Source organism: Ahaetulla prasina, chromosome 1 (assembly GCF_028640845.1).
Source record: "Ahaetulla prasina isolate Xishuangbanna chromosome 1, ASM2864084v1, whole genome shotgun sequence".
Taxonomy (NCBI): Eukaryota; Metazoa; Chordata; class Lepidosauria; order Squamata; family Colubridae; genus Ahaetulla; species Ahaetulla prasina.
The window spans coordinates 29,892,847-29,917,096 of record NC_080539.1 but is presented as its reverse complement, the minus strand read 5'-3'; the positions used below and the strand labels follow the sequence as shown (position 1 = coordinate 29,917,096).

At 40.6% G+C, this 24,250-nt stretch overlaps 1 protein-coding gene and 1 non-coding gene across 3 annotated transcripts; both read left to right on the top strand.

Annotated features, from left to right (window-relative positions):
- The first annotated feature begins 86 nt into the window (after positions 1-86).
- On the top strand, positions 87-18,549 carry TMEM214 (transmembrane protein 214). 2 transcript variants are annotated; one of them, XM_058164686.1, is made up of 17 exons: positions 87-327; positions 1,093-1,298; positions 2,287-2,437; positions 3,941-4,075; positions 6,518-6,600; positions 6,850-6,955; positions 8,010-8,091; positions 8,667-8,768; positions 9,969-10,110; positions 12,994-13,085; positions 13,560-13,608; positions 14,341-14,454; positions 14,559-14,676; positions 14,797-14,893; positions 15,074-15,242; positions 15,972-16,123; positions 18,047-18,549. In XM_058164686.1, the coding sequence occupies exons 1-17, from the start codon at positions 195-197 to the stop codon at positions 18,171-18,173; spliced, it is 2,058 nt and encodes a 685-aa protein (XP_058020669.1). In that variant the 5' UTR covers positions 87-194; the 3' UTR covers positions 18,174-18,549. The 2 variants fall into 2 exon arrangements, with proteins under 2 accessions (XP_058020669.1, XP_058020670.1); XM_058164687.1 differs by having other exon boundaries at positions 92-221.
- A 5,509-nt stretch (positions 18,550-24,058) lies between these two features.
- On the top strand, positions 24,059-24,131 carry TRNAA-AGC (transfer RNA alanine (anticodon AGC)). The gene has a single exon. It is a non-coding gene; the product is annotated as a tRNA-Ala (tRNA).
- The last annotated feature ends 119 nt before the right edge of the window (positions 24,132-24,250 follow it).

Sequence of the window (24,250 nt, the reverse complement as noted above, 5' to 3'; positions counted from 1 at the left end):
TGGCAGAAGCAACGTTCGCCGCGGAGTCGCGCGGAAGGGGCGTCTCGGCCAATGAGCGTGGCCTGGAAGCCGAAGGGGGCGGGCCGTCATTCCGCGAACGAGGGAAAGCGCGCGGGTCCGTCTTTTTTCCTCCCGCGGGCGCGCCTCTATGGTCGAAGGAGGCGAAGGCGTAGGAAGCGCGCCAGGGAAGGCTGATGGCTGCGACGGCACGTTGGGAAGTGGTGCGGAAGCCTTCCCGCAGGGGAGCGGCCGGTGGCGGCGGTGGCGGCTCTATGGGGCGAAAGGCGCTTGGAGACGCCAACGGAGGACGCGGTCTGGCCTCGCCCAGTGAGTGAGGAGCACAGACACACAGCTGAGCCTCCATATGCAGCGGTAGCCTAGCGTGCAAGAGAGAGGAAGGAAGGAAGGAATCTGGCCACGTTATGCTTTTCCCGTGGCTCTGCTTTGGGGGTTTAAACCTAGCCCTGGAACAAATTCCCTGCCACCCAGCGGACGGCAGGCCTGGAAAGGCAGGAAAGCCAGAGGAGATGTAGAGAGACCCTTGCAAGTGACTGTTACACTGTCCTCCCCTCTCATAGTGTGGGGGCTTGATGGCACATGATTCTGAAACATGGGGTCTTTAGTTGGATGTTCAGAAGCATTTCCCCTCTGTTTAAAATGGGCTATACTTTTTACAGATTTGTTTTTTCTACAGATTTGTTCTTTCTACTGTTGAGCCCAATGCTGAGATATTCTGGGATCTATAAAAGTGTGTTAATTATACAGGAAGAAACATTGCTCTGTAACAAAAGCACTTTTTCAAAATCGGGGTCTTTTAATGATGCAAATTTATTTTATGCAATTTTATTTTTTAGCCATGTACATAATGCATTTAACAAATTAGATAGTCACTGGAGAAAAGTATTTCAATTACATACAAAGTTAGTTAACGTTAGGTCCCACTTTGTGGCTTAGTTTATGGCTAAGCCATTTTTTAAAATGTATAGTGTGTAAATCTAGAAAGTGGGTTAATTCTGTAACTGTTAAATATGTTGTATCAACACAGGCCATTTCAGTAGTCAGGCTTCACATGTCTCTCTTCTGTTCTCATAGTTCCACTTGCCACTTCAGAAACTCTCTTTGAACTTGGCTTTGAGAAATCAACAAAGAAGCAGAATAAAGAACAGGTGCCTCCACCACCTGCACGCCAGCAGCAGAAAAAGCAAAACCTTGGAAAAAATGCTAAGAAAGGGACAGCTGGAGATAGTGGACAGAACAAGCAAATCAAAAACCGGACTCTGGAGGATGCATTGAAAGCAGTCAGTGTCATTTTTCCAAAAATTGTCTCTTTTGTATGTTTGTATTATATTGCAAATTAGAGGCTACTTCTGAAACAGAGAAGGCAATGTACTGAAAGTTTATTCTTTATCTAGTAATGTTATTATCTACAAGTCTTTAATTGCAACTGTACGGTAGAAACAACAGTAGTTGACCCAAGAATTATTGAATGCAATAATTTGTTGTGCAAATTAAGTTGAACTTAACATTGTTCTTTTTCTGCAGAGGGAAGGTCGTAAATTGTTAGCTGGAGTTACCAGTATGGTTACCAGTACTGTATTCCAGCTCAGGGTAGCAAGAATTGCAAAAGGACTTTGTAGTGACTTTTCTTTCTCAGACAAATGTTATTCCTTTAGGAAAACTTTAACATTGTGTGTATTTATCTTGTTTTCAGAAGAATCCAGCCTCTAATTCACTCAGGCTTTAGACTCCCCTTCTTTCTCCCTGGAGTAGGTTACATATTTAAGTGCTGTATCGCCTGCATGCCCCACAGCTGTTCGAAAAGTTGATACCAACCTGTTATGTATAATTAGGACCAAAGAATATTATTACTAATCACATGAAAGGAAATCATAATTAATCTTGTTATAATAATGTATACATAAATTGTTCTTTTCCCAATTCTTTTTCTTTTGGCTTTATGCTTGTATAATTCAGCTTTTAATAATATTGTAAATATTTTTTAGCTTTGTTGTACTTCACCCAGAGTCAGTTGTTTGTGAGATGGGCTGCAGTATAAATATGACAAGTAGAGTTAAGTTTAGTTTTTTTTCTTGCCCTGACTTTTTTTTATTATCACCTCCCGATAATATTCAAAGGTCACATATAGTTCTCATTCCATAAAGCAGTTCTAATTGATGCCAGTTTGCATTATAATTTTAGCTCCCATCCCATCTGCAAATGAGACTGAGATTAAGTTGACAGTTCTCACCTTTCCAATTCTTCACTGTACCTTTTTTTTATTTCTAGCTGGATTTATCAGAACTCCAGAGAGAGCTTGATAAAAGCTTGAACTTGTTCCCAGAGAACCCTTCAGTGTGGGTCAAAGATCTAGCTGGATATTTGAACTACAAGCTGCAGGCCATGAAGAGTGAGCCCACCCTCAGTCAGCACCCTCATGGTTGGTAGCACCAAGGGAATAATGTTGCTCTCATTCAAGAATGGGAATACTGTTACTAGAATAAGCATGCATGTATAGAGGTAGCCATTTAAATTGTTCTACTTGAGGTTGCCCCTTCTGGGAAACAGCAGCTATTCCTTTATTCAGTCAGATTACTTTAGGCCATATAGAATTATCTTTCATCAGCTTTGTTTGGCTCTCCAGCTCTTAAAAGGACAGCCTGGCCATAATAGTTAATGCCTTAGTATACTTGCAATTGAATTATTTTGCCCAGAGGTATACAGAGAAAAGTGGAACACAGAGGTTTTCAAGTTGCAGAGGAAAGGGGAGTTGGGTGGGGGAATGCCACTTGGTTCACTCTGCCTAGATATGTGCTGTTTAGGATGAACTGCTGGGGCTGTGATATCTGAGATCAAAACCCTGGATATGTTAGTGGTCTTTGCACTGGCAGCAACAGCTCATGCAATGGCCTCAAACCTGCCTTTGAGCACTACGCAAGGTGACTTGGCCAGGATCAAGGCATTTTTGCCTGGTTTTACTTTCTTTCAAGAGCGGCTGTTCCTGGGGCTGTTTCATGTGGTTCCAATGATAAATCTGCATGCCCACTCTGGGCAGCCTGAGTGCCAGCCTTACCCCCAAAAAACCCAGGAGGAATTACCTTCAAAGAGGAAAAAAGTGAAATTAAATGGAAGCACTTTCAGAGTGCATACCAGCAGTTTTAATTTGGAAGAGGCCTCACAGATACATTATTTTAGGGGCTAGGGCAGTGATGGCTAACCTTTTTGCCATCACAGACCAAAAGTGGGGGGGGGGCACGGGTGGTGGTGGTCACGCACACGTGTCCCCACACACATAATTCTGTGTGCCCTGCCCCCCCACGCATGCGTGCATGACCCATCCACACTCCCCCTGCTTTTGTTACGTGATGGCACGATGGGCAAGGTAGGCCTGTTTTTCGCTCTCCGCAGGCTCCAGAGTCTTTCTAGGAGTCTGGGGAGAGCAGAAACGACCTTCCCCACCCCCCGGAGGCCCTCCTGAGGCCAGAAATGGCCTGATTGGTGACTTCCGGTAGGTCCTAAAGGCCTAAGAATTAGGTGGTCGGTGCGTGCATGTGCACTGAAGCTGAGTTCGCGTGCCCACCGATATGGCTCTGCGTGCCACCTGTGGCTCTCATGCCATAGGTTCGCCGTCACAGGCCTAGGGCATCTGCTGTAATTGAACCTCTTTTGTCTTTGAAGTGAAAATATTGCACAACTTTCCTTTAGGCCTCTTTCCTTGACTTGTGATATGATCCTGCTGAAGTAGCAACTATGCTCACAGGTTCTACTGTAATAATCTGTATTATAACATCCTAGCATGCCCAGGGATGTGGTGCTCTTTTTCAGAAGTACCCCACCTCGGATGCTTGTTTTAAGCAGATGTGTGGAAATGTTGTGGTATCAGTGCTCTGACCAAGGATGCTGACTAAAATCTTGATCTTGCTATTTATATTTTTGGCTGCAGACTATCCCTATTGTCTGGTGAATAAAGAATTAAGGAGCATTATCAAGTCTCTACTATTGAAAGCTGGGGGTGTCCTGGAGCTTTTCTTTGACCATTGTATTTACACGATGTTGCAAGAGTTGGACAAAACTCCTGGTAAGATAAGAGTAACGTATGGATCAGCTAATATATCTTGGAATCAAACCTTCTGCCATGTAGGCCGAGGTCACTAAGCAAGATTAAGAACAGGATGATGGTTTCTTTTACATGTAGCTAATGGCAGGCAGGTCATTTCTTCAAGAACTTTGCATTTTGAAAATCAGTTGTAAAAGAAATAGAAACATAAAGTTAACTTCCTAACAAAGAATTAATGGAGGTGGAAAGAGCACAGACAACCCTTAGTTTAAAGGATGATCATTTAGTGAATACTGTGGATCAAATTTCTGTCTGCACATCTCACCAAATGATAAGCATATGCTGCATTTGAAGAAGTTCAGCCAAGATGATTAAACCTTGATTTTATGAAATCTGCAGCCATTTACATCATTTCTGTAACGACATCATTTTTCAAATGATGTCATTTGCTTCAGTTTACATAACTAGGTAATGGTATGATAACACAGTAAATTTATAATTTTGTCATTTGATTAATAATATGGAAATGAAATTTGCTAAAATTGTTGTGCAAATGACATCATTTACATTCTTTTATTTTAAATGCCATTACAAAAATAATGTAAATTTCCACCATGACATGTATGGCAGTCCTTCAGATTCGAAGAAGACATGCTGTCATGTGGTTCATCTGTGGACATAGGGATGGCTCTGCAGTCCCAATCTGGAAGTTCTAACTCTAGCCCAGTAGCAGCACTGGAAATCCATTTTTGTAGTAACTGTAGGTATTATTCTGTAATGCTGATCAGGGTTTTTTCTGACTTTTTGGCAACACCTGTCTTCAAAGGTAGTGAAGCACATGGCTTGCTGGCAGGTTCTGTCAGCAGCTGCAATGTCTAGTTCCCTTGGCTGGATGTCACAGTGCCATAGAGTTTCTTTCACAGCGCCTTGCAATGCTTGCATGGTCAACCTCAAGGCTGGGGGGAACTCAGCAAATTTGCAGATGACACCAAGCTGGTGGGAACAACCAACAATCCAGAAGATAGGCTCAAGATCCAGAAGGACATTGACGGGCTTGAACACTGGGCCCTATAACAAAATAAAATTCAGTGGTGAGAAAAGTACGTTTTTACACTTAGGTAAGAACAACCAATATTCTATATTATGGTATAGAATAGGAGGTGCCTAGTGGACAGTCATTTAAATATCAGCCAGCAGTGTACTGCAGCTGCCTGTTGTGTCCCACTCCTCCGCTGACGGCCGGGTCAGGGAAATCCGAATCAGGTGTGCCTCTGCAGCTCTGCCAAAGTCCTAGCAAAGTCCTCAAGGCAGGCAGGAGACCAGAAAGTGACTTCAGCAAGATATGTTTAGACTTTGCCTGACTCAGAGAATGCCAGAAAGCAGATCCTTTATATAGGCCATGGGGTGTGGCTCCATGACTCAGCACTTATCCAGGCCTGCCCCTCCCTTCCTTCTGTTGCCTCCGCCTATCAAGTCTTCTGACGCGAGGGTCACTCCAGTCGGCAGCTGTTGATAATAAACCTTCCTCAGGCTCACATGCTGTGGAGGAGGGGGAGGGGTCTAGTTGCTCCGTTTGCCTGGGCATGGAGCCAGAGCTGGGGGCTGGAGGTATTTCTTCTTCCATGTTCGGAAGCAGATAAGAAGACCCCCGCTGAGGTGAGATTGGACGAGACACAACACTGCCAAAAAAAGCTAACACAGTCCTAGGCTGCATTAATAGAGGGGTAGAATCAAGATCATGTGAAGTATTAGTACTGTTTTATAATGCCTTGGTAAGACCACACTTGGAATTGCATCCAGTTTTGGTCGTCACAATACATAGAATATATTGAGACTCTAAAAAGTACAGAGAAGAGCAGCAAAGATTATTAGGGGATTGGAGGCTAAAATATATGTCTAGTTTAATGAAAAGAAGGACTAGGCATGACATGGTAGCAATGTTCCGGTATTGGAGGGGCTGCCACAAAGAAGAGGGAGTCAAACTATTTTCCAAAGCACCTGAAGGTAGGACAAGAAGCAAGGGACGGAAACTAATCAAGGAGAGAATTAACCTAGAAATAAGGAGAGATTTTCTGACAGTAAAAACAATCAGTGGAACAGCTTACCTTCAGAAATTGTTGATGCTTCATCACTGGAGGTTTTAAAGAGGAGATTGGACAACCATTGTCTGAAATGGTATAGGTCTTCTGGTTGAGCAGGAGGTTGGACTAGAAGACCTCCAAGGTCCCTTCCAACTCTGTTATTCTGTTAAGTAAGATTTCACTCTTATTTATGGTTATGACAAATTAATGGAGGAAGAGTGATGGCAGAAACAGCACATTTCACATGTTAGGAAAGCAAGATTCACACCCCAAATTCAGACAGATTTTTTTCTGCAAGGCTCGGCATGGGCTGTAAGGACTCGATCTCCAAGTTACTGTAATATATCCTATGTGGCAGTGACCAAATTGCCTTACCTTTCAGGGGAGTCACTGCACAGCTATAGGATCTGCATACAGGCTATATTACTGGACAAACCTAAAGTTGCTACAGCAAACTTGAGCAAGGTAAGTTGACAGGGGGTCTACTCTTCTAAAAAGCAGTTGTGAGTAATATTCAAGATCATCTCTGTAAAATTGAATATTGGAAGACTAATTGCACTGTGGTCCATGGAATGCCAGATGGATTAACCATTTTATGTCTGAGGTGCCATGTTGGATGAGACCATTTAGCAAGGAGCCCTGTGAGGCAGAATGCTTTGCATACTTTCTTGCTACGAACGTTACATTAATCTGCCTTTGCCTTTTCTGTTTCAGTATCTTGAACTGTTGAGATCCCACCAGAATCGACCAGCCAAATGTCTCACCATTATGTGGGCCTTGGGACAAGCTGGTTTTGCTGACCTTACAGAAGGGCTTAAAGGTGAGAACAACAGGATTTTTATGTTCATTGGGAATGTTTGCTTTTTAATGCCCTGAAATTCAAGGCAGCCTTTAAAATTAATATTTTTCATATGCCATTATTTTATCACTTGCATTTATGTATTATGAAAATCTTGCTTGCCTACACATTTTTTTAAAAGTACTTAATGTCAACCGAAATAATAAAAAGCAAAACTGACCATTCAAAAAGAGTCTGGGAATGAAACGAAGAATTTTGCATGCTTAATTCAGAGTAAAGTAAAAAAGTTTTTCAAACTAGCTAAACTTGTTTTTGTAAGAGCAGTATCTGATAAGGAATCAAATAGCTGAGTTTATAGTCCTCCAAAGTCTTCCTTATGAACATTCTTCATGTTCATAAATATCTTCCCACACATTTGAGTGGAACAATCCTATTAAAGTTTCTCATACGTTAGAATAAATTGTGGGAAAGTTTTGAGTGTGCCCTAACTTTGACCAGCTGAGTCTCATCCCTGTGCTAACTCCTTCAAAAATAGGTACTTCAGGTGCCTATGCTGAAATAGCGCTATGCTCCACTTTCAGCTTTCACAGGGAAAAAACAGGGAAAAAGTTGGTACCACAGTAACAGTTGTTTAAAGGCAGAATTATGCTTGCCTATGTTCTTAGGGGAGCCTTACGCCCAGCAGGAGAAGCGGGAAGAGCAAAGTTGTTCCCGGCAAGTGATAAGACCCTGAGAGTGGAGGTTCGTTCTCTGAGCTTGTAGGTTGGTTTCTGAACATTTCATTACCAGGCTAGGTAATATCTTCAGTGGAATTTAGAGAATGTCAGTGTTGGTGATAAGACCCTCTTTATGTTCAGTCTCTTTCTTTGGCAAGTAACCTGCTGAATGTGGATGAAGCAGCTGTCTTTGGAAACAGAATTAGTCTATGTCCGGGAGGGAAATTGCTTAGGCACATCCCACTGTTTTCAGTGGACAGTGCTGAACTCCCTCATGGAGGAATGGAAAGTTATGAGTGCAGCATGCTTTCCCCCCCTCCCTCCCCCGAAAAGTACTGTTATGTCCCTTCTCTTCCTAGTGTGGCTTGGCATCATGCTTCCAGTTCTGGGCATCAAATCTCTCTCTCCATATGCCATCAGTTACTTGGATCGGCTGCTGATGTGAGTTCATGTGTAACGGGGAGTGCTGTTATTGGGAAACATTTGTGACTTTGCTATCAGGTGTTTTTTAATCCTAAAGGGCTAGGCTATAATTCAGAAATCAGTTTAACTTTCCAAGAGGCTTCGCAAGCAGCAAAATAACTGAAGAACTGTTAGTTCATGTTTCCTTTCCTTTTTTTAATCTCAGATACAGATTTAAAATAATGTGTGTTTGAGCTTTTATCAGTTATGGTCCTCTTGTTCCTTTTTCCACCATGTTTTGTGTGTTTTGTCACAGCTTAAATGGTTGTCATCTCTTGCTGTATAGGGAGTTAAATCTTACTCCTGTACTAAGAGGGCTGGGATAGATTTCATATATAGAAGTGAATCTTTGTGATGCGAAAGGAGGGAAACCAGGATACTAAAAGCTCTGATAATTCATCTACAGAGCACTAAAGCCTTTCTGTATATGTGTTGTTGGTAATAATTCTGATCATGAGAGAATTTAGATGTGGAAGAAGAATTTGGAATGAGATTCACTTGACGCTGATAGCCAGGAATCTGAGGACAGACTAACCATGTTTTCTCTTTGGCAGGATACATCCTAATTTGACAAAAGGGTTTGGGATGATAGGGCCCAAAGACTTCTTCCCTCTTTTGGATTTTGCATTCATGCCCAACAACTCTTTATCCTCCAGGTATGTCAGCCAAAAGGAGAATCATATGCAATCAATCCACCTCTCCTGTCTCAGAAAATATTGCTGTGGAATGCCTCTTCTATAGATGGAGGAACTTTGGGATAACAGTGGGGCAGGGGGAAAAAATTGGGACTGGGGCAAATAATTGCTGGGTTAGGACAACATTTGTCCTATATAGGAGCAGGCATGTATTGCACCAGCCAGCCAGATATGTTTTATTGTTTATTTAATGAAAGTTGTTCCTTTGGTGGATAAACAGCCAAAGGAGGAGATGGTAAATGTAAGGTAGAAGTACAAGCAAAAAGGCCACAATATTTGCACAAATGCAGCAGTAATAAGTAATTAATAAAAGTAACAAAAAGTAAAAAGGACACACGCCCATCATTTTCTGCAGCCACGTGTGTCTGTTTTTTTCTTTATGATAGTTTTTCCATAGCAAGGTGAATTATTCCCACTTCAATTTTTGACACACACAAATTTTCCATATTATTCTTCAGAGGTTTTTTTAAATTGCAAAATATTACAAGCACAAAGGTGGAAGGAGTTGTCAGGTGCCAATAACTTACAATATATTACTGGTGATTTTATAATCTACCAAACCCAGTACTTTTTACAGTCATTTGTTTCTTCTTGCATTATTCTTACATAGATTTAAAAAAATGGGGTGCAAAGGAAGCAACAGTCACTCAGTTTGTTCTTTAGTACCTGCCTGTTTTCTTCTCCCTCCTTTTCCTGCCCTTGTTTCTTTTGCGCCAGTTTGTTGACAGGTATTCCTATGCCTTAGACAGTGGAGCACAGTGCCCCAGCACTTGCTTTTGAACACCATTTCTGTAGCTTTAAAAGGGTATTTCTGGATTTCCCCAGCTAACATGGCTGGCTAAGGGAATACTGGGAGTTGAAGTCCACACCTGTTAAAAGTTGCCAAGTTTGAGAAACATTCCCTTAGAACAATGAAGGCCATGTCATTTTTCCAACGTTCCTTCATGTGAGGGAATGATTGCACCATTGTTGAGCACAAAATACTTTTTGGCAGGGTTGATGAATGAGGGAAGGTGCAACAAATGAAGAGTCATCATAACATCCTTAAGCCCCTGTTATCTGGTTTTTCTTCCTGGTATCTTTGGAAGATGTCTGTAGCAGAAATGCACCTTTCTCATTTTGGGATATGGTTGAACTGATATAATTTGCTTTTTTCTTCAGTCTGCAGGAGCAGCTTCGGCAATTATATCCCCGCCTGAAAGTGTTGGCCTTTGGCGGTAATCCTGAAACTTCCCTGCATACTTATTTCCCTTCCTTCCTCTCCAGGACGATGCCCAACTGTCCCCGTGACATGAAGAAAGAGGTGAGGCTGGGATGGGGACAGAATCGAAGGAACAAACATAGTTCTTAAGCACCTTAATGGGCTGCAACATTTAGCCAACAATCTGCATTAAAAAGTGGCACCCAATTAATTAGGGCACAATAGCATGTTAAACTGAAACCCTTCAGGGTTAAGTCTCTTCATACAAGGGGCAATCTTTTCCATGACAGAGTGAGCCCTATAAAGAGGAAGTCTGCTGTTTCTGCAGAACCAATCCAATCAGAATATTCACTAGGAAGTTCAGAATTGTTGACTTGATCATTTAGATAATCAATTATGTTTGTTCTATTAATGTATTTTACTAACATTTGATATCACCCTGCTTCTCTATCAACTGTATCTGAGTAACTAATCCTAATTGTTTAGATCTGCTTGTGTATCTGTGGTAAATCAGGAAAGAACAAAACTAAAATTATTTGTGATTTGGTAATAGATGAAATAACTGATATAGCTTGAATGGAGGGAGCTTCTTTTGGCATGCTATCCAGCAGTGTAAATGAGCATGGAGACAATCTAATTTTAGTCCCTATGAATGACATTATCGGTTCCAGAAATTTTGTCAGAGCTCAGCCTTATGCAATCTGTGACCTTGAAAATAGGAACAAGGAATATAATGAATATAGAAATGTATCTTCTAAAGTAGCTACTTCTCTGCCTTGCAAACTCCCTGGCTGAGCTGAGCTGACCAAACCAAGTTACTAAGGCAAGGCGATTTCAGTATTCCACTTTGAGCTTGGTTTGTCTGTTGCAGCTCATACATGCTGTGTTAGATTTAAAATAGCCACGATTCTAGGCCAAACACAGTTGATCTTTGCGCTCGTGTTTTGCTGGTTACATACTTTTGTTCTTCAGCTGTACTTGGAATAATACTCTGCTGTTGAAACCCTCTGGAATAACCTTATTATCTTGGACCACTGCTTGGTGAAAGTTGGACTTACACCAGCCCTCTTTACCTGAGTAATAGTTCTTGTAATTACCCCATTCAAATCAACTCAGGGTGGTTCAGAGCAATAAAGTAGCAAAAACAGCAAAATATAAAAAAGTAACCAAAACAAATAGAAAAATAATTCCAAAAGGTTCTTAAGATAGCAGTCCAACAGCAAAGCAAACATCATAAACAGAAAAGCACCATATGCTCTCTTGTCGGCTTCTCTAGGTAGGCCAGACCAAGAAATCAATTCCACAAGATAGCTAAAACTATTTTTTCTTGATATTGGCTACAATAACAGAATCTTGCAAGTCTGATTGTGTTGTACCTCCTCCCTCTTTTCATACTTCAATGAGTTAGGGAAATGTTTTGTCTGAACTTCTTATGAACTCTTTATCTGTTTTGTTGCAACTTAAAATATTTTTCACCTTTCATCAACCCCAGTAATAGAATAATCCACATCATCTTCCTTACTCTGTAAGTAAAAGTAAAGGTTTTAAGGCCTTCCAGATCAATAGCCATTTCATCCTGCTGGGATTAAGCCTGGACTTGTGGTGTTTGTTTGTTTTTTCCTTTTCAAATCCTGATAGCACCAGGGCAGGGAGTTCATCTTATGCTCAAACCAAAAAGGGATACCTTATCCCATACAAGCAGTTTACCTCCAGCAGGTTCACATAGATGCTGATAAGGGAGGGAGGGCTGAGTCCAGGACTATTCTAACCGGACTGTCTGAGGAGTTAACCTTGTCTCCTCTCATCATAGTCTGGAAAGGAGGAGGCTGACTTACAGAGGAGAAACCTGGCTTCAGCACAGTGTCCCCCAGTCCCATCTTTTTAAGGTTTTGAAGATATATCTGTCTTAGTTGGCCTACAATATGTAATTCATTTTTATTTTTATAGCCCACCTTTCATCCAGGAGCTCAAGGTAACATAATGTTTCCCCTATTTTTCCCCCCTGCAAAATAGGTTAGGTTGCGAGATTTGCCCAAATTCACCCAGCAAGCTTTCTTAGATGTGAGTGAATCTTGCTGTCCCCTGCTCAAACACCTTCACTACTATGTTATACTGGCTTTCATTTTTAATCAAAAATTATTTGATTAAATGATTAATGTAGATTTTACAGGTTTTAAAATTCATACAGATGGTTATCCCCTCTTTTGAATCAGAAAGAACCTCAGGGAGGTTCAAGATAAGCTTATAATATGAAATGTTTCATTCATTCATTCATTCATTCGTTCATTCATTCGTTCCATTCAATTTCTATGGCCACCCATCTCAGTCAATGACTCTTAACCTTAAATGAAGTCAAGTTGTTCCAGCCGGACTGTTTTATTTACTCAAGTGGCTGTGGCTTGAGAGTTCAGGGCTGTCGTTCTTTTAATTCGAGATGTTCATGGGGCAAGCATCTTTTCTTGGTGTGAAGTATTTGCTGTTCTTTTCAAGCTATGGCTGTTTTCTTTCACTGGTAAAACCAAATGGTTCTGTGCTTTGCTCCCTTTGTTTCCACAGAGAGGAAAGAAACAGAGAGGATGTGTAAGAATGAGATGCCTGCAAAAATCGCAGGATGCCTGCACAAACTCCATAGCTGAGTTCTCCTGATTCAAATGTATTTTTTGCACCCCTAAGTTCGGGGCAGACATTGGTATGGAACTGTTAGACTTGGGAAGATATCTCTTTGAAGCTCTGATGCATGCATGAGGCTTCCCATGTTAAGGGTAGCCCTTTCAAGAAGTAACATTAAGATACCCATGTCTTTTTCAATGTCCCAAAGGCAGGGAAGATTTTTTCCGTTGACTGGGGAAAGCATGGAGCAACTTGATAAATTAAATCTGCTGTCTTGAAACCTGTAATATTATGACTGCACTATCACTGCTGTTTGGAAATGTCCAGTGTCTAATCTTTAGTCCTCTGAGAATTATTCTGACTTGCCCTCTGCAGCTCCTGAACTGTTTGACCGAGTGCCTCAATCTTGATCCTCTCAGTTTCAGTGTGTGGAAACAACTATACATCAAACACCTCCCACAGTCAAGGTGAGAGTGAAAAAAGTGCTACTTTGATCACATGAGCAATTCAGCCATGTTGTATTTTGTATGATATAAAGCTAATTTGCCCTAATAAACAATGGATCATCATTCACACATTTAGTGGGGAGGGAGGCAGGGAGGCGATAGGAAAATCCAGTAATCATATTCTCATGATACAGTTAGATCTGCTTGTTGAATGGATTAGGATAATACACTGCAATGTAAACTAATACGGTGGGTTGATTTAACACTGTGCGACAAAATCAAAATTAATCAAGATAAAACCAATCAAATTGTATGTTAAGCAACTGCCAGCTGACTTAATCATTTGTTAAGATGCATAGCAATTTCTTCCTTTTCATATACTGTTGTGAATGGGCCGTCCCTATTTGCACACTTTTTCTGTTCCAATATCTGAGTTTAGGAGACAAGAGTTCTTTAAAACACCTCACTGTTAATATTTTTGCTTTGTTTTTTCAGCTTGCTCCTGAATCACTTTTTGGAGACCTGGGGCAACACTACCAAAAAGGTTTGTGTCTCTTCCCCTACTCCCCCAAGGAATAGGTTTTTCATGGGAGACTTGAGTTAGCGAAGTCAGAAAAGGGTAATAAATATCAAAAGAATGTGTGTGTGTGTGTGTATATGTGTATGTATGTATGTTAAGGGCAGATTGATTCAATGCAAACAAAGTTATTATTTTAACATACCAGGAAGTATTTGTTGAGATATTAAAATTTAGTATGGTGTTTTACGTATGGCTAAAACAGATTAGAAAACGAAAAGATACATTCTCTCTAGTTTGTGATTGAACTGAAGGAGTTCTGTTTGTGCCCACTTGTGAATAAGACTCAGAGACACTAAGATCAAATGAAGTGATGAAACTTGAAAGCTTTATGCCAGGGGTCTTCAACCTTGGCAACTTTAAGCCTGGCGGACTTCAACTCCCAGCTTTGCTGGCTGGGGGATTCTGGGAGTTGAAGTCCGCCAGGCTTAGAGTTGCCAAGGTTGGAGACCCCTGCTTTATGCAGATGAGCTTTAAGGAAAATACATGTTTGTTTGTTTGTTATTTATCAAATTTATATAGCCTCCCATCTCACCAAAGGTGTCTCAGAGCGCTGCACAACAATCAAAGAAAGCAACAGATATAAAAATAATAGACATTAAAAAAAATATAAAAAATAAATATTATAAAAGGCAAATAAACCCTAGGCAAAGGGAGGACTGATTTCTTCTCTACTTTACCGGACTTTTTCTTTCCTAGGTGCGAAAATCTTTACAGGAAACAGTTCATTCATTCAGTGTCATAAATGAAGAGCTGGCTATGAAAGGACCAAACAATGTTCAGGATGTAGCAGCTTGTAGAGCTGTGTGCAAGGTAATTTATTTGCTTATGGAATGGCGCACAAGTTAGCAAACCTATATGGATGCTTATTTGCTTCATTCCGCTTTCAGCACTGCTTTTTTGGTTCTGTTCTTTAGAACCTGCTGCTCAAGATGAAAGCCAGTGGGTTTCGTTGGCCATGGCTGATTTTAGTCCTCCTTATAGTTACTGCTGGATTTCTGACATATGATATCAAGACTCATGGCTCCTTCCAAGGTTAGGATTTGTTTCTGGAGGCATGTGAGATGGTGCTTCTTTTCTCCCCATAAGGCTGAAAAATACATGGGCTTCGCTGTAATGAAAATCTTTCATCCATTGTTTTGTTTTGTTTTGCAGCTTCTGCCTCTGCACAGGTCCTTCGTTCTTCTGGCATCCTGTCTGCAACTGAGCAAGCCTGGGACAAAGTTTCCCATTTCTCTATAAAAGGATACAGGTTGGTAATACATTTTAGCTGTTTTAGCAAAGGGAGCACTTTAAAAGAGCATCCAGAAGAGAATTGTATTCAGAATCACAGACAATTGAGAGATTATTCCATCTGGCTGGGTGACGCCTTTGAGGGAATTTCTTTTTCAAAGCAAAACCTCATTCCATCCCCCCCCTTCTCTCCCTGCAGCTGGCTAGAAGTAAATATACCAATCTACTACTCCCAAGTGGCAACGGTGCTCGGACCCAATTTGGAGCTGGCCTGGACCAAGACAAATGAAACTGCTACCTACATCTCTGGGAAGTGCTCTGCTCATTTAGCCTGGCTCAGCATCAACCTCCTTAGGCTCAGTGAATGGGTAAGAATGCTGCTGCTTTTGGCTGGGCAGCCAAGCTTTGTTAGGTAGAAGTTGGAAATTAGGAGTTGAGAACAGGGGAGAAATGTAGAGTTTTTAATGTCCAGAAGCACGGAGGATTTCAAAAATTAGGAAGGAAAACGGCAAAAACCACACAGAAGACAAGGAGGAAGCATCAGGGGCAGCAATGAAGAGTCCATTGTCATGTCTATTCCTGACAGGGAAGAGTTACAACCTTTCAAGCTTACATTCCTTTGCAAAGGGAATGTTGCAAAGGAATGTAAGCATTCTTCAATGTAAGTCTTAAAGGGAATGTTGGTGTTTTTGCCCTCCTCTCTCTCTGGATGGGATAACTTGCATGTTATGTGGTATCTTTCTCTGTTAGATGTCCCCAAAGTGTTGGCCGCTGATAATATTAACTGAAAATGATGGAATTTATAGTATAGCACTTCTTGTGGACATTAGGTTGTGGTTGATTTATATTTTATTGTTATACCGCTGAGGGATATTGGACACAATAACCATCTGTGGTTGGTTGCTCTATGTCATTGGCATAGCAATCTAAATAATGGCCTTTGAGCAGCCTGTTGAACAATAGGAACTTGGCACATGGTCATTTTCAAACTTATCAAGTGATAAGTATTTTAGTAGCATGTTAAGCCAGTGAGGAGCTGGTTGATTAGTAGCCAATCCTGTAAACTGCTCAACTGAGCATCTTTATTTTCTCCATAGCTTCAGACACAGCTGCCAGATTCTGTGCTGCATGCTGTTGAGTACCTCAGAGAATTACTACTATTCCTCATGCGAAACTTCTTTCTGCCTGCTGTGGACTACATTGCTATGTCATTGGACGGAATCTGGAAAATGTGGTTAGCTTTCTGCAAGTATGCACTGTCTACATATCTTTGGGCCCTGGGCAGAACTGAATTTAATTCACTTTGGCATGGTTAGTTATATGTTTGCTAAAGCTAAATAGGAATACAAGAATATTAAAGTGTGTATGCATATGGTGAAAGAGAACTATGAGGATCCCCAATTAGAGGACTATCTGCTTAGTGATGCACAAGGCAGATCCTCGATGTATCCCAAAAGAAGCACTGAAAAAAAGGCAGTTGAGGAGAAACAGCAGATTTATTATAGCTACACTATAACGGTGACTAATGAACTCTGAATGCACTTAATGTGCGCAGGTTCATGAGTTTCTTGTTACAGAACTTGAACACAAAGTGTGGATTTAGTAAAATAATCTGGTACCCTGTGCATTCCCATGTTTAATTATTTAAAGTATCCTAGCTTCTAAGGCTAGGAGCTTGCAAAGTTTGGAGATGTGTGGGCAGGGCCTCAGAGGCTGATTTTAATTCTCTGGAATGGCAATTATTAGAGGTGGCCTTCAGTTTTTCTTTGCATTGTCATGAGAGGAATTTCCTTGTCATGAGAGGAATAAATGGTGCAAAATAAACATAAAGAAACAGTTTTGCATTGTTTTCTGTCTCTGTGTCACCAATCTGTTCAGCCATATGGATTAGTAAAATTGAGCTTCTGGCCTGCTAATTTATCAGGATGGTACACAGACATTCCATATTGGCTTGTGGGCATCTAATCTCACTTTGTTTAGCAGAGGAGGTGAATTTATAGTCCTCCAAATCTTAAATTCTCAATTCTTATTAGTCCTAACCAACATTGCCCATGGTAAAAACAGTTGGGAGGTGGAATCCAATTTCATCTAAGTCTGCAGATTACCACCCCTCTACGCCCCTCCATCCTGGTTAAGGTAACAATATGTTTCTTTTAATTATAGTACAGAATAGCTCTTAGAAATGAAGGATTTTCTGATTTCAGGTTTAATTAGCATTAGGGCCAGTTAAAAAGGAATTACTTTTAACCATCATTAAGGCTAGTTAAAAAGAAATTGCTCTTTCTCTTGATGGTTGGCAGTGAACTTGATATGTCTTCTGGCTAAGCTGGCAAAACTTAGATCACTATTAGAGGGCCAGTTTGGTTTAGCAGTTAAGGCACCAGACTAAAAACTAGGAGACTGACTTTTAGTTCCATTTTAGGCATGAAAGCCAGCTGGGTGACTTTGGGCTAGTCATTCTCTCTCAGACCCAACTCACTTTACAGGATTGTTGTTGTAGGGAAAATAAGAGGAAGACATATTAGATATGCCATCTTGAATTATTTATAAAAATATTAAAGATGTGATTTTAAAAAATATTTAAAAATGACTTTAGAAAGACTAGAGCTATTTTATCCTTTCCTTTGATCCGGATGAACCAAAAACTGTAAAGTATAACTGAAGAATCGGCTGCTTATACTAAAAAAAGTTACCAAAAATAGTCATTAACTGAAATGCGAGACCCTGGTTTACTCTCCATCCTAAGGAGGGAACAAGCCATGCTTGCTGTGTTCCAAGCAGAGGTGGAAGCATTGTTCCAATTATAAAAAGAATATGAATTATGTCAGAAGTTAAGGAAAGCACATGGTAGAAACATAATTTAATTGCAGCCATTCCAATAGGAAATAGTAATTTTGGTTGAGTCATGCCTTCTTTTAGGAGGGGTTGTGAAACAAAATCTGCTACTGAGAAGATGACAGGACCAAAGTACATTTCTGAGGGAGGCTCCCCATCTCTATCTTAAAATATATGGTTTTTGTATGCTTGCAGCAATCTAATATACAGGTTGTGGAATTCATGGAGCATCTAAATTTCACTTTCAGTTAAGTCAATATCAGCAGTTATCTCAGTTCTTTGAATGGTTCATGCTGTGTCTCTGTAGCCTCCAATCATTTTTTGTTTCTTCTTTTAGTGGTGAAGGGTCCTGGACCTGCTTGAAAATTCATCTGACCAACCTCATCCAATCTTCTTGGACATACCTGCAGGATACAACTGTGGCCATTAAGGACTGGGCTGTTTCCATCATCTCTAGGCACTAGCAGTGATCCTAGGCTCAGAAGCTGAAAATGAAGTTTAGGCTACTGCTCTCTCTAAAGCAGAATGTACCAAATTGCTTATTCTTTAGTCTGACCATCAAAACAAAGAATGGCACAACTTTGACTTGTTGCAGAAGCCCAGAGCTTCCCAGACCAGATGTCTTCAAGCTCCCAATTTGCTGTGCTGTCAGGCTTGTTCTCAGCTGAGCTTCCAGGCAGCTGTTGGCAGGCTGTTTCCTTGATATGACTGCCCCAGGCTACAGTGGTAATAACAGTCTTTAAGAGAGCAAGGTGTAGCCCAGCAATGATTTTGGAAAAGCACTTCCTCTTTCAGTAGTATCTCAAATAAATTGGTTGCTGGGTCAGTGACTTCCTACCACTTTATGCATGGAGCTCTTCCTTTTATTCTTAGCTTTTATCATAAATGTACCCCCTGAAGTTTTGAGCCAGTCATGCAGTCTGGTTCTCAAAGTGAATGCTACCTTATTGGTTTACTTCCCATCTTTATTGGATCTGAGATATTTCTGGTACATTTCCCAAGGTTGTACTATTACCACTTCTCAAAGCAATTAATACGTTAATTTCTTTATACCAAAAGCAAAGGGTCTTGGCCTTTCCCCCAAAATGTGTTTGCCTTACTGAATTGTGGAACAGATTATGCAAACTGGGATGGGTACTTCACTTTGGAATAAACATCTACTGATGTGGAGGGAGTGGGGCTTTTCTTCTCTTGGAAGCCACATTCCTCTGAGAATGTGTAGCAGTCTGAAATGGATGAAACTTTAGTAGTAGACCTAGAGATGAACATGGGTGGGCCACTTGTTATCTTCTGACAACACTTAACTTCTGGCTTTGTGTCTCTATCCCCATTCCCAAACAAGACTTTTTTTTTTTTTTGCATTTATATCCCGCCCTTCTCCGAAGACTCAGGGCAGCTTACACTGTGTTAAACAATAGTCTTCATCCATTTGTATATTATATACAAAGTCAACTTATTGCCCCCAACTATCTGGGTCCTCATTTTACCTACCTTATAAAGGATGGAAGGCTGAGTCAACCTTGGGCCTGGTGGGACTTGAACTTGCAGTAATTGCAAGCAGCTGTGTTAATAACAGACTGTCTTAGTCTGTTGAGCCACCAGAGGCCCACTTATTGCAAGAAATCTGGGTGAGGTACAGTAAATCATTCAACAGGTCTGAATTCTGAGGTGTATGGAGGCTGAGGGCCAGATATTCCTCACCTCCTGGTCTTAGTTGAAACTAAAAAAAAAGAAGGGATGGATAAGCTAGGTCAGTCTCCCAGGAAGTCTATGAGTGGCATTTTGTCCCTCCCTCCCCAATGCTTTGTTTTGCTGTAGTCTCTTCAGCTAAATCAGTGGCTTGGAAATGCCATTTTAGCTTTGAAGTAGGACCTATCCTATACACCCTATACACCCTACTCTGCCCTAAATATCTTGACGAGCCATTGGCCCTCTTTCAACAGAGGTTTGATATGTCTGTATGTGTGAAAGTATGCAATGGGGAAATAATAAGCTAGAGATTGGTTCTTTTTGGCCTGCTGCTCCTACCTACCAGTTGGTATATCTCAGCCTTTCCTGAACTGGTTATCCTCTGGATGTAGAACAGAGGAGCACATCTTTTTTGGATGAAGGGCCAAAGCCTTTGAGCCCTGAGTGGTGTTCCACAAAATACTCCAGACCAGGACAAAGAAGTGATGCCACCAAGGCAAAGACACTGTTTGGTTTTATTTAGCTACACTTAATATGTCAGCTCGTATATTTATATTTAGTGTTTTAGGGACTACAATCCCCAAGGTTTCTGAGACCCATGAATCAATTGATTGTATATTTCTAGTCTAAATATGTTGACTGGAGCTGTAATCAAATACCATATATCTGGGATGCACAAAGAAAAGCTGGTTGTGCATTCATATTTCAATTGTAAAAGTGAGTCCTGTGCAGCACATATCTCCCTTTAGCTCAGCAAGCTTATAACGGTGGACTTGGTCATGACAATTGTGTGAGACTCTTGTCATGTACAATAAAGGACAGCGTATTTGGTTACATTACTTGTTTTCATGTCTGTCTATGCCATCTGCCCCTTTCGAAATGTCTTATATTAAGATTTCTCACTGCCTTGACATTCTTACGAAAAGGGTCAATTTTGGTATTGAGCTAGATAAAACTATAAAGCACATGTGTTATTCATTTTATTTCTTCCATACACAAGGCACAAGCAGCTAGTTATAGGAATTTTTGTTGTACTGGCTATGATCAGCCCAAGAAAAAAGGGCATTGCAGAATGTCCTTGCCAAGGTCCATCCACATTCAAGGGGTAAAGAAAAAAGTTGATATGCATAAAGATAAAATACTAGGACTCTAATAAATATAGATGGGCTCCCATAGAACTGGATAATTCCTAACCAGGAAGCGGCATGTGATAGGTTCTCTGGCCTGGTCCTTATATAATGTGCATAAATTAACTGGGAGTTGACGGCAAAATGCTAGGGAGCCGCCTTCCTGCTGGATTGAAAATGATCGCACAGTGAGGTGGAACAACCTAAAAAAGTTAGGTTTAATTGAAATTAATTGTTGGTATCCATGCTGTAGTTTCTATTTTGATAAGAATGATTTTTTTTATTTTATTTTATTATTTAAATTTGTATACCATGACTATGATCTCTAGTGGGTCTGAAGTTACTATTTGGCCCAATGTTGGTCTAAATAGAAGTTGGGTTAGAGCTTTGGCCTGGAAAAGTTTGATGACAACAGGCAACAGAACTACTGAGCATATGATGAAATCACAAAATGGCTGAGGTACTCCTTGTGTAAGAGAGGCAATATAAATTGCATGAGTGACTCGCCTTGCTTTAAATGCAACCCCAAGATATTTGAAGGTGCTCGATTATGTAGTTGTTGATAGTTCACCTATGGGCTGTGGGTCTTTTAGAAAAGAATATTGAGGTTTTTTGATAATTGATCAACTGTTCCTCTTGGCAATGTTGAACCAAAGAAGAGAATGGCTCTTCAGACATGCCTTAAGAATAGACCAAGAGCATCATCTCCTTATAGCAAAATTGGAAGATGTTTTTTGTCAATTTAGGATCACAGATGTGCATTGTGTTGGATCAAAAATATAGAAGTTGAACAGAGTTGGAACTAGTATACAGTATTTTAAATGGAGATCTGTCCTGATCTGCAAGGAAGCTCCCTCATGCAGCAATAAACAGCAGAAAATGTTTAGCAATTGTTGAGTTATTCAACTTGGACCATAATAAACTCTGCTATACTGAACCAGAAGCCACTTTGAAATTAATAAAGATGCATAAAAGTGACCCATGGAGCAAAATACACGTTTTTTCAGTTAAGTCTGAAACTATTTGGTCTACCTGATCTAAAACCAGCTTGTTCTTTCTTTAGGATGTTCTCTTGGATAATCCAGTCCTTCAACATTATAGTTGGAGCATGGCATTATTTTACTAGTGATGACATGGCCTTTGGCCATTAATTACTCCTCCCTTTTCTGCAGAGCTATGTCAATTTACATTTTACAGGGAAAAAAATCTTAATGCTGTCCTTGCTGGAGGAAGAGAGACCTGCAGTAGCATCCATGTGCATGAGAATCCAAATATTGTTGTGCATTTTTAGAACCTTTAACACACAGGTGTCAAACTCATGGCGTCACATTACCATCATGATATATCACATTTTTTCCCTTCATGGAGCTGGGGTGGCCGTGACCTGCATGTGATGCATTCAGCCTCGCCAGTTTGACACCCCTGCTTTAACAGAATAATACCACTGGAAGGTACCTTAGATGTCTTCTAGTCCTAGCGCCTGCTCAGGCAGGAGACTATACCATTCAGGACAAATGGCTGTCCAATCTTTTCTTTAAAATCTCCAGTGATGGATCACCCACATGTGGAGGCAAGCTGTTCCACTGATTAATTGTTCTCACTGACAAGGAAATTTCCTATTAGTTATGGGTTGGAACTTTCCTTGATAAGTCTCCATCCATTACTTCTGCCCTCAGATGTTTTGGAGAGTAAGTTGACCTCTCTTCTCTGTGACAGTCCCTCAAATATTGGAAAACTGCTATTGTCGCTCCTTGTCCTCTGTAGACTAGACATACCCTCTTCCTACAATTAATTATATTATTTTAGCCTCCACTCACTAAATCATATTTGTTGCTCTTCTCTGGACTTCTCCCAGCGGCTCAACATCTTTTCTGTATTGTCGAGACCAGAACTGGATGTACTATTCCAAGTGTGGTCTTGCCAAAGTAATATAAAGTGGTATTCAAATGATCTTGATACTATTCCCCTCTGGATGCAGCCTAGGACTGCATTGGCTTTTTTGGCTGCTGCAGTACATTGCTGGCTGATACTTAAAAAGGTTGTCCACAAGGACTTTTAGAACCCTCTCGCAGTTTGCTCTTAAATCAGGTACCACTTTCTCTATACTGTGCATTTGGTTTTTCTTGCCTAAAAACTTACATTTCTCACCACTGAATTACATTTTGTTGGATAGAGCCCAGTGTCCAAGTTTGTCAAGATCCTTCTGGATCTTGAGTCTACCTTTGGCTATACCCCACCCCCCAAGCTTGGTGTTGTGTACAAATTTGATGAGTTCCCCTTCTCTCCCCTCATCTAAATCATTTGGGCTAAGACCTTGGAGAACGCCACTGCATGCTTCCTTCCAGGCAGATGTAGTTCCTTTGAGGATTACATGTTGAGTCTGGTTGATTAGCCAATTACAATTATCTGGTGTTGATGCTGTCTATCCCATATTTTTTTTATCTTACCAAAAAATAGGTTATGGTCTACCCTGTAAATGTCTTATTGAAGTCCAAGTACACAATGTCCAGAACATTTCACTGGTTCAATAATTTACTCGTTTTGTCAAAGAATGCAATGAGGTTCGCCTGTCTGATCTGTTTTTGACAAACCCATGCTGGCTTCTATAATAGCTTTGCTTGTTTCTAGGTATTTACAGATCTGTTGCTTGGTTAACTTTTCCAGGTATTGATGTCAGACTGATTGGTCTGTAGTTTCTTGGATTATCTTTTTTTCCCTTTTTTGAAGATAGGAACCACATCAAGTTCTTTTCCAGTCCTTTGGTAGTTTCCTGGTGCTCCAGGATCTATGGGTCAGTAGTTGCAAGATCACATCTGCCAGCTCCTTCAGCACTCTGGAATGTAATCCATCTGGTTTCACTAATTTGTACTCATCTAGACTAGAGTGGATAGGTGTTGCCTTTCCACTTTCCTGCCTATTTTAACTTGCATTCCTATCCTAATCTATTTTTTACAATATTGCTTTTGATAGGTTGGACTATTTTTTTCTTTAGTCTGAGCACCTTGGTCCCATCCGTCTCCCAATTCTAGCAGAAAATAGCTACTGTGCTATGTATGAGCTGCAGGAATCTGGATGAATGATGGATGGCACCACTTTTCTATATTGTTTTGCTGCCATCTAGTAATTATTCAGCTGGTTTGCAGGTCAGCTATTGTAGCCCTAACAGTGCACAAAGTGCAATCTTTTTGTCACAGATCATTACTTTTGTGGTTTTCTGGGTGCAAGTAGTCTTACAGTTTGAGCTCTAGCAGTTACTTGCTTGGATACCTGAAGTGTGCAGCCTTGTCTAGTTTTTCCTAAATGTAGAGTTTGGGCTCATTTACTTGAGAAATATTTGTGTTACTCCCTCCAGACTCCAAATATATTCTTTTTTTGCCAATTGGAGCAGTTTAATTATAGATCTCCAAAAAGGAACTAAACTTGCCAAAACCCAAACCATAATTCTGAATTATATATATATATATAAAACCTTACAACAGAGCAGTTTCATGATTATAGTTTCTTACTAAGAGAAAAAGGGATCTACAACAACAGGGGGATTAGCTCAAATGGTAGAGCGCTCGCTTAGCATGCGAGAGGTAGCGGGATCGATGCCCGCATCCTCCACTTCCAATTTTGATGCTGTTTAACGGGAAGCACCTAACCAAAAAAAAAAATTGCCTCAAGGTTTTGAGTAAAAGTCTTCCCGCTTATTAATGGTATAAAACTTTTTTACTACAGCTTTT